The sequence below is a fragment of the Euprymna scolopes genome, chromosome 1 (genome assembly GCF_053919585.1).
Source record: "Euprymna scolopes isolate OS-2025 chromosome 1, ASM5391958v1, whole genome shotgun sequence".
In the NCBI taxonomy this organism is placed as follows: domain Eukaryota; kingdom Metazoa; phylum Mollusca; class Cephalopoda; order Sepiida; family Sepiolidae; genus Euprymna; species Euprymna scolopes.
In genome coordinates this window covers 31506468-31516934 of record NC_136482.1, presented here as the reverse complement: position 1 = coordinate 31516934, position 10467 = coordinate 31506468, and the positions used below count along the sequence as shown (strand labels likewise).

The following is a 10467-nucleotide window of genomic DNA, read 5'->3' as shown; positions in this document are numbered from 1 at the left end:
AAAACTGCTTCTATGGTACCAGTTCACAAGAATTCTGGTGAAAGAACTAACCCATTAAATTATTGCCCCATTAGCCTCCTCCGTCTATCCGCTAAAATATTTGAGTCCTTAATTAACCAAGTTTTAGTCCACCACCTTACAGATGCTAAACTTCTGACTGACCATCAATATGGATTTAGGCAAGCCCGTTCTACTGCAGATATTCTAACTGTAATCTCTGAGCATATATACCATGCACTGGCTAAGGCAGGGGGAGGGGAGAGTAGTAGCCCTAGATTTGACAGGGTATGGCCCAATAGTCTTCTGATGAAAATCAAATCCTATGCTATTACTGGACAAAGACTTAGCATAATTAAATCCTTCCTAAATAAGAGAAGAATCCAGTTTGTCCTCAATAATCGTACGTCTAAACAATCTATATATCTATAAAAGTGAAAGTGTCTATCTGTGTGTGTATCTGTGTATCTGTGTGTCTGTGTGTCTGTGTGTGTAGATTTCCCTACGCAATAACTCTGTCAATTTTTAGTCTACAGACTCGAAATTTGATATACAGGGTACTGAGATTTGAGAAAATCGATATGATCGATTTTCAGCCAGAAATTTAGCAATTAAGGGGTCAAAGTTTAACGATTTGACCTTTGAGTACTCTACCAAACTCCTCCGACAATTTTCGATCTAAACACTTGAAATTTTAGATATAGGTTTATTGGACATGGATCTAACTTAATAATTTGATTTGAACCCAAAACAATAAATGTTAAGGGCTCATTGTTAGGTGAAAATACAGAATGGTCTCATAAAAATTAATTAAATTTATCGTTATTGATTTATTTTTAAATATTTATGGGGGGGGGGTCTTTCCAGTGCTCAAAATCCGGAGAAGAGTTTCTTCTCTTTGTATCCTTTCTGCCGAAATATCTGGTGGAGGAGGTATCACGTACTTCTTTTTTTGGACGATTACATTTACATGTTTTTATGTTCTTTTAGTTTTGGAATTGTTGTGGGGGTATCCATGTTGCCCATGATGAAAATGATTAGTATAGCAGGTGTGTTCCAAACGGAACTTCATGTCATCCCAGATAACGCCGGATTCATGGATTTATATATGTATACATATATATATACACATATATATATATATATATATATATATATATATATATATATATATATATATATATATATATATATATATATATACTGTTTGATTTGAAGACTTGACACAGTTTTACATTCAGGGAAGACTGTTGTTTAACAGCTGTTGTCCTAAGCTGTTGAGTTTAGTTTAATAATGTTGTCTCTGATTCTTTGGCTTGTATTGATTAATTCGTGTTTGCCCGCTCTTGAGTACAGCCTGCTTCAATCTTTCTTCGAAAAGAGCAGATGTTTGTCTTTCGTCTTCCAGCTTTTTTCTTCACTTTCCTTTTGTGCATATAAGTGTCGAGTCACTTGAACCACTCAACTGAAATATATTTCAAAATCTATCGCGTTGACGTCGATTTGTTTGTTGGATTTTAGTCCCTATTTTCTGTGACCTTTTTCGGATTTACCTGTAAGTACGATGTCAGTGCCGACATCCATGTGAAAATTCAGGTATTTAAAGATTTTTCTGTTATCGCTAAAGTTTAACAGGCGTAGTCCACACACGCAGACATGAATTCGATAACCAAACAGCATAGTCAACAACATAGAAATAAAAAAAAAAGAAGCAAAATATACAACAAATATTTATTACCAAACATATTTTAATTTAATTTTCTATCGATCCTATTCTGATATATGAAAACATTTTGTTGATATTGAATATATTTACTTTATTGAAGCAAAAGTAAACAAGTTTTAAAGCATGATATTATTTCTATTTTATTTTATTTCAGGTAAATTAACAGTATAAGATTTTTAAAGCATGATACGTTACTCTTCTATTTTCCGAAATTTTACTTTAAAGATTCTTGTCGCCATCACACAGTGCAAGTGGGGTGGGAGATGGGCTGCCTTGAGCGACTGACTCGCTTCGCTGGCTTTGTGAATCCCTTCCCTTTTTGCCCGGTACATGTATCTAGTAGTCGGCCTTTAACTGACCTGTGAGTGTGTGCGCTTCCCTCTCGCCCATCTCCCTCTTTACCTCTCTCTCTCTCTTTCTCTATCTCTCTCCCAAATTTGAAACGACCTGTCCGTTCTTCCTCCTTTTTGCCCTTGGCCATTGGCCAATCAGGATCCTTGTGGAACTTCTCGAACGCCACAATGCTCCGTTTTATGTGCCCTTTTAAAAAAAAATCAGTTTGGAGGTTGGCCATCTTGGAAGAAGCATCCTTTAGACTCCGTTGCTGACCGTTTTTCGGCAACGTATTTTGTATATTTTTTTTATCCTTTTCTGACAGTGGAGTGCCTTTTTTTTAAGGAATGTATTGAAGTGTTTGTAGGCACTTCCCTTTCACAGAGGAACATTCGACGTGCCGTCGATAAATTTCATCTTATTTAAACGTTGGGTAGAGAGCCCAACTATAAGAACTGTATTGAAGTGTTTGTAGGCACTTCCCTTTCAAAGAAGAACATTCGACGTGCCGTCGATAAATTTCATTTTATTTAAACGTTGGGTAGAGAGCCCAACTATAAGAACAGTGTCGGAATTTTTGAGTAAACTGCTTACTCCGAAGAAAGGAGGAATAAGGAGAGAGAGAGAGAGAGAGAGAGAGAGAGAGAGAGAGAGAGAGAGAGAGAGAGAGAGAGAGACACTGACAACCCTTCATGAAAAGGAGAGTGGACCATTTGTTTGGAACCCTATTTCGGGCGAGAGAGACATTTTAAAAAAACCTTTGAAGGTTCGTTTATTTGTGAAAAACGCGTCTTAAAGGACTCCCTGTTTTGAAATGTTTATTCTCTTTTCATTCAGACTTCAAGTAAGCCTTTGATATTAAGAACATTTTATATATTTTGAAAAGTCTCCCTTTTGAGAGACCATTTTTCTTTAACGCACAACACTTTTTCTTCGTATTTCCATAGCTTATGCATTTACTAACTGTATAAGATATTTCTTTAAAATTCTAAGCATTTTTGCTAATTACTAAACCACGTGGTCGGGACACTGAACACGTTGGTAAATTTATTCCATTAGTCCTCTTAACACATCCTATTTTTCTTTCTCTTCTCTATACTTAGAATTTCTTTATTAAAATTAAAATTTTGAACAGACCCTTTTGTTCCAAGGTGGCAGGTTGATTTATTCCCAATAATTTTATGTTTTATTGAATGTTTTATTGGGCATTTTTGTAAGCTGACATCTTTCATTTCCAACTTGCACTGTGTAACGTTTGTCATAGTTTCCCGCCTCTTTTTGAAAATTTTGTCCGTTGGGACGCCATTTTGAAAATTCTTGGAACACAAATTCTAACCCTTTGTTTTGCATTTTTTGGTAGAAGTTGCTACCCATATATTTAAAAAAAATAATTTTGTGATATTCGTCCACGTTAATTTTATATTTTAATATTAACAAGAGATTTATTTCTCATTAGTTAATTTAATGGTTCTTATTCATTTTGTATATCTAAATATTGTAATGCCTGCCACGTGGTACATTTCGGCACTCCCGTGCCTGGGGTGAATATTTAGATTAAAGTTTGAGTTTCTTCAGCTTTAGTTTGTCCTCAGTCTGAGAAAGACGAATTCCTTTGTAGTTTTGACATATATGTTCCCTCCTTCTCTAGAACTGAGCCCCCTTTGTTCCTAAAAGAAATTGTATAACGGATTATTGGAGTTTTAAGCTGTCTTATTAATTATATACATAATGGATTCCCCCACTTTTGACTTACTAGTCAGAAGACGGGATTTATGTAAGGGCGATGTAGAGACAATAGTCGAATTCATTGAATCTTCCACTAATCTTACGAAAACAGGGTTTTCTTCACAACATGAAAAAATTCTGGAAAAGTTAGAGTTAATAGACAGGCTAAATGAACAAATAGTAAATGGTTATATCGAGTCGGACATGAAAGATGTTGTTGATAGACATCATAAAACTGAGACCCTTTTTCAGGCAAAAATAACTGCCTTTTTAGGTAACACTGTTGAAAAATTTTTGGAGAACGCCCCTCCCTCAACCTCAGCTAAAACAAGCTTTCTTGAATCCCACTATAATATAACCCCCAAGCTGAAATGCCCGTTTTTTGACCCAGCAAGTTTGGATAACGACAAGCTGGCTTACCTAAATTTCTACCGGGAGTTTGAGAATTGTGTGCTGAGTGTGGGAAGCAAGTCGCTCATGTTGGTGATTTTAAAGAATCACCTCAAGGGTTACGCTCACCAAATAGTAAGCCACCTCTCTAATTCGGATGCTAATTTCGATACAGCTGTCGAAATTTTGGAACGGGAGTTCCTAGATAAGAAGTATATAATAAATTATATTTTTAAGTCCCTTAGTGACTCTAAACCTCTTAAGGATTCCGGTGGTGACAGCGTCAAGATATTCTTGACCAGGATTAAGGCTCAGATATATGAGCTTAGAAATTCCTTTGAATTGGATTTCTTGGAGGAGGGTACTCCAGGTAATCAACTTTTGAGTTGTATTATCTTCGAAAAACTCCCTGCGTTGTTTAGACGGGAGATTATTTGTTTGGTGGGTGATAACTACCCCTCTCTGAGCGACATTCTGGACAACTATTCGGACGTGATTCGTACGTTGGAAATCACTAGAACTGGGCCGAGCTTTCCTGTAAGGCCGGTTGTCAAACAGAGACCCTTCAGTACTAAGCTTAAACCTAGTAGTATCAGCAAGAAGCCCGCCACGTTGGAGAATTTCTTTGTGAAGCCCGAGCCGGTGCAATATAAGTGCAATTTTTGCCAGTGCAACACTCATGCTGCTTATTATTGTACTAAGTATGCATTGCTTAAAGACCGTCTACAAGGCTGTTAAGTTGTGCGTCCGCTGCACTAGCCCTGCTCATACCTCCGAGAGTTGTCCGGGTAATAAAGGTCACCTCCGGCCATGCTGGAAGTGCCAGAGCTGTGAACATGCAGGTGCTTTGTGCCCTGACATGGGGAAGGCTCAGTTGACGGCTAATCCTTGCCTGCAAATGGGGGATGCAAATCTTCTTCTGCCTATAATAGAGATTAAGTTAGTTTGCGGTGATGTAGAAAAGACTTTTAATTGTTTAGTTGATTTAGGCAGCCAGCGCTCCTATTTATCTGATGGAGTATTGGATATTTTGAATTGTCGCTCGGTGACCATGAAGAGGAGGAATTTTACTATCAAAACCTTCCTTGGTTCTGCACAAAGGAGTTTGCTTGAGCTTGATTTGTGCGTGAAGTTACCGAGCTCTGAATGTTCTGTCGCTTTCCTTGTGGATAAGGGATTGGATCTGCAGTTCCATATTAGCGGTCTTAATGCCACGGTCGAAAATATGCGGGCCTATGGCCTCAAGCTGGCTGCTGATCTGTCATGTGTTCGAGATGATAGCATTGCAGTGCATGGGTTGATAGGCGTAGACTTGTTAAAGTACATGGGACCTATGCAGCTGACTCCCTGTATGAATGGTTCCGCCTTCGAGTTTCCTCAAGGCCTAGTCCCCTTTGGTGATGTGGCAGATTTTATGACGTCTGTTGAGGAAGGTGCAACTGTTAGTGGCCTCAATTACAGCCAGGTTATCGCGGAATATGCCCAATGTCCTGTGACACATGTTTATTTCGTCCTTGATCCAAAGTCGAAGTATTTCGATCCCTTGGACAGCTTTTCTGAATCCTCTGTAGAAAGATCGATAGATAAACTATTTAGTTTAGAGATATTAGGTATTGTGGAGGATTCGGTTAGTGATTATGATCGAGATAAAATAGCATTGTTTCGCGATTCAATCTCATATTGTAACAATTGCTACTATGTTAATTTACCCTGGGATGAGGACAAATTACCTTTAGTTCCATCCAATCATCAGGTAGCGTTAAAGGTACTTGATCGGGTTGTCACCCGTTTGACCAAACAAGATTTGTATAAAGATTATTGTCAGGTTTCTTTGGAGCAAGAAAAGGAGGATATAATCGAAAGAGTGCGGGTGGATCCGGAGGATTTCAGCCATTACACTTGGATCCCTCACCGACCTGTTGTGAAGGCAGATGGTCTCAGCACCACTAAGATCAGGCCTGTATTTAACTGTTCATTGCGAACGGGAGGACGGCCTTCTTTGAATGACTGTGTGTACCCAGGAATTAATCTTTTTATGGATATGTTGGATTTATTATTGAAATTCAGGATGGATCGATATGTCCTTTTGGCAGACGTACGTAAGGCCTTCCTGATAATTTGGTTGGAAACTGAGAGGGACAAGAATCGTTTTTGTTTTTTTGTGAGATTTAACGATGAACTTGTGTGTTATCGTTATAAGACTCTAATCTTCGGGTTTATAGCTAGCCCTTTTATTCTCAACTTTGTCATTAAGCATCATGTTGAGAAATATCCCCCCAGCTTGTGTAGGGAGATGCTGTTGAGCAATTTCTATGTGGACAACCTCGTAAAGACACATGCCTCTCCAAATGTTTTGCTAGACTTATACCAGGATGCAAGGAGAATTATGCAGGAGGGTAATTTTTCTCTGAGGTCCTGTAACTCGAATAGTGAGGATTTGACAGCATGTATGAAAGCGGATGGCAGTTTTGTCTCGCATGGTTCACCTGTAGAAAAGGTGCTGGGATATTTATATGACCCAGGACAGGATGATTTGCGTGTTGCAATTAATTCCGACGAGCCAGCCGCTGATACGAAAAGGGGTATACTGTCTCAGAATTCTTCCATTTTTGACCCGTTGGGGCTTTGTTTACCCTTAACCATCAAGGGGAGAATACTTCTCAGTGAAATTTGGAGAACCCAATTAACTTGGGACCAAAAGGTTCCTTTAGATTTGCAGAATACCTGGAACCGATTGTATCGGGATCTAACACTTCTTCACAGTTTGAGGTTTGCAAGATGTGTTGCTGACTCCTCTGCACCTGCCTCGCTGTTGATATTTTGCGATGCGTCACAACAGGCCTTTGGATTTGCAGCCTACGTTTTCCAGTATGGTTCAGCCAAACTAATATTTTCTAAGGATAAAGTTGCCCCCTTAGTAAAGAGAACTTTGCCTTCTCTGGAATTGTTGTCGGTCTTTCTGGCAATGAAGTGCATTCCGAACATTTTGAAGGTCTTCCCACGAAAAGTGGTGAAGGAGATAGTCGTGGCTGTGGATGCTCAGGTGGTGTTGTCCTGGATTCTGTCAGAAAATGTTAAGACAAAATCCATATTCACTCGGAATCGTTTGAGGGATGTTCGAGAGGGGATAGGAAGGCTGACCGAGCAGGGATTCAGTCTGGTGTTCAAATATGTGAATACCCTCGATAATCCAGCTGATCTGATCACACGAGGAATCACGCTGGATAAGTTTAAGTTGCAGATGCAATTTTGGTTGACAGGGCCCAGCTGGTTGGCTGGTGAAAGCATTTCTTGGCCTGCGAATGCTTTGAACTGTCTGAGTTCTGATAATCACATGTTGTGAAGGCAGATGGTCTCACCACCACTAACTCGCCAGTGATACAGGATGTTATCCCTGTAATGAATTTTGAGAGATTTTCATCCCTGGCTAGACTCTTGCGAGTTTTGTCTTATGTAGTTAGGTTTGTGCTAAAACTGCGCAAGTCCGTAGCTGAACCTGAGATAGAGGCCAGGATTTACTTGCTTAGGTTAATTCAGTCTGCATGTCTCTCTCAGGAGAAATCCTTTCTGTTGAATCCTTCCAGCCATGGGATTCCTAATCTGGTTGCTAGGTTGGACCTGTACCTGGATGACAGAGGTTTGATCAGGTCTAGGGGAAGGGTCGGCAAGTCCAGTTACTACCCTCCAGAGATTTTACACCCTATTTTGTTACCGCGATATAGTCATGTCACTAATTTGATTATATTGGATTGCCACGTAAAGTGCAAACATTTAGGCATCGCAGCTACCCTCAGCAAGCTCCGCTTATCTGGCTTCTGGATACACCGGTCGAGGCAGGCAATAAAGACTGTTATCTCTTCATGTACTCTGTGCAAGAAATACAATGCGATATCATTCAAATACCCCAAGGTTACGAATCTGCCTAAACATAGGGTTAATTTTGTGAGGCCTTTCCTCCACACGGGGATAGATTTCACTGGACATCTGTGGGTCGGAGAAGGTAGGGAGGCAAAGAAAATGTATATATTGCTCTTTACATGTTTTAATGTAAGGGCTCTCCATTTGGAATTGGTTAATGATATGTCCACCCATTCCGTGGTGCTTGCATTGATTAGATTTTTTAATATCTATGGGGTACCTTCCCATATATATTCAGATAATGCTAGGTCATTTGTCAGCGGGTGCAACCTAATCAAGCAGGTGTTTGTAGCAGATGAATTCGAGGAGAGATTCAGTACTTTTAACATCAAGCACTTCACTATCTCCTTGTATTCGGCTTGGTTTGGAAGCGTTTGGGAACGCCTCATAAAGACCGTGAAGTGTTGTCTTTTCAAACTAGTGGGACGACAGAGGTTGAGTTATTTCGAACTTCTCTCAGTTCTGTCTGATATACAGAATGCAGTTAACTCACGTTCCCTCACTTACAGGTGCTCTGGGGATGCAAGTTTGGAGATTATATCCCCTAATGCGTTTATTCGCCCACATTATAACAGTTCCATTTTTTTAGAGCCTAGCGAGTCCCCATTTGAAGGTCCTTTCCCTTCTAGGGATGACCTTCTGGAGAATTTGGCCCACAGAGATACGCTTTTAAAGAAATTTAAGAGTTTGTGGGGTGAGGAATATCTCCTCGGCTTGAGAGAACTGACTCGCGATTTGCATCAAACCGATTTTGATGATGTGCTGGCGGTTGATGATGTTGTCCTTATCAAAAACCCAGCTAAATCGCGCCCCTTTTGGTCCATGGGCAGGGTTATCCAGGTTACCCCGGGGGATGACTCGCATGTGAGATCGGCCCTTATAAGGAAGGCTGATGGTTCCTCTCAGGAGCATTCTTTGAAACACCTCTTTCCTCTAGAGTTGGCTATTACACATTCGCATCGAACCTCGCAACCCCCCGAGGAAGGCTCTGATTTGAGAGATCGTACGGAAATTATGGATGATGCTATTGTGGAGGAGACAGGTTCGACATCCAGTTCTAGACCCCGTAGAACGCGTAAGAGAATTAGTGAAAGGAATGAAGATTATTTGTGGTATTAAAGTGAGGAAGTGAATGTAAATTTGTAAAAACAAAGAGAAAGTAAATTTTGTTTTAATTGTAACTCACTTTCTCTAATTTTAATATTTTTTTTTTGATTCATGTTAGAAAGAAAAAAGGGACATTATAGGAACTACTGGGTAGTTTAAAAAAAAGGGTTTATTATATAATAATCAATTTCCATAGAAAATATTAATTTTGCAAACCTCTGTTAAAGAAATTTTTTTTTTTTTCTTGTCAAGAGAGTTTCCGAAATTTTACTTTAAAGATTCTTGTCGCCATCACACAGTGCAAGTGGGATGGGAGATGGGCTGCCTTGAGCGACTGACTCGCTTCGCTGGCTTTGTGAATCCCTTCCCTTTTTGCCCGGTACATGTATCTAGTAGTCGGCCTTTAACTGACCTGTGAGTGTGTGCGCTTCCCTCTCGCCCATCTCCCTCTTTACCTCTCTCTCTCTCTTTCTCTATCTCTCTCCCAAATTTGAAACGACCTGTCCGTTCTTCCTCCTTTTTGCCCTTGGCCATTGGCCAATCAGGATCCTTGTGGAACTTCTCGAACGCCACAATGCCCCGTTTTATGTGCCCTTTTAAAAAAAAATCAGTTTGGAGGTTGGCCATCTTGGAAGAAGCATCCTTTAGACTCCGTTGCTGACCGTTTTTCGGCAACGTATTTTGTATATTTTTTTTATCCTTTTCTGACAGTGGAGTGCCTTTTTTTTAAGGAATGTATTGAAGTGTTTGTAGGCACTTCCCTTTCACAGAGGAACATTCGACGTGCCGTCGATAAATTTCATCTTATTTAAACGTTGGGTAGAGAGCCCAACTATAAGAACTGTATTGAAGTGTTTGTAGGCACTTCCCTTTCAAAGAAGAACATTCGACGTGCCGTCGATAAATTTCATTTTATTTAAACGTTGGGTAGAGAGCCCAACTATAAGAACAGTGTCGGAATTTTTGAGTAAACTGCTTACTCCGAAGAAAGGAGGAATAAGGAGAGAGAGAGAGAGAGAGAGAGAGAGAGAGAGAGAGAGAGAGAGAGAGAGAGAGACACTGACAACCCTTCATGAAAAGGAGAGTGGACCATTTGTTTGGAACCCTATTTCGGGCGAGAGAGACATTTTAAAAAAAACCTTTGAAGGTTCGTTTATTTGTGAAAAACGCGTCTTAAAGGACTCCCTGTTTTGAAATGTTTATTCTCTTTTCATTCAGACTTCAAGTAAGCCTTTGATATTAAGAACATTTTCTATATTTTGAAAAGTCTC

At 39.8% G+C, this 10467-nt stretch overlaps 2 protein-coding genes across 2 annotated transcripts; both read left to right on the top strand.

The window, feature by feature from the left end:
- Positions 1–5030: 5030 nt before the first annotated feature.
- Positions 5031–7514, top strand: LOC145280089 (uncharacterized). Its single transcript, XM_080131811.1, has one exon. The coding sequence runs from the start codon at positions 5031–5033 to the stop codon at positions 7512–7514; it is 2484 nt and encodes an 827-aa protein (XP_079987937.1).
- A 737-nt stretch (positions 7515–8251) lies between these two features.
- Positions 8252–9208, top strand: LOC145280084 (uncharacterized). Its single transcript, XM_080131795.1, has one exon. It carries the CDS (start codon positions 8252–8254, stop codon positions 9206–9208), a length of 957 nt encoding a protein of 318 aa, XP_079987921.1.
- Positions 9209–10467: the final 1259 nt, after the last annotated feature.

What these genes read in the sequence shown, in the direction of transcription:
- LOC145280089 (XM_080131811.1), top strand. Translation starts at nt 5,031, where the DNA reads ATGGGGAAGGCTCAGTTGACGGCTAATCCTTGCCTGCAAATGGGGGAT.
- LOC145280084 (XM_080131795.1), top strand. Translation starts at nt 8,252, where the DNA reads ATGTCCACCCATTCCGTGGTGCTTGCATTGATTAGATTTTTTAATATC.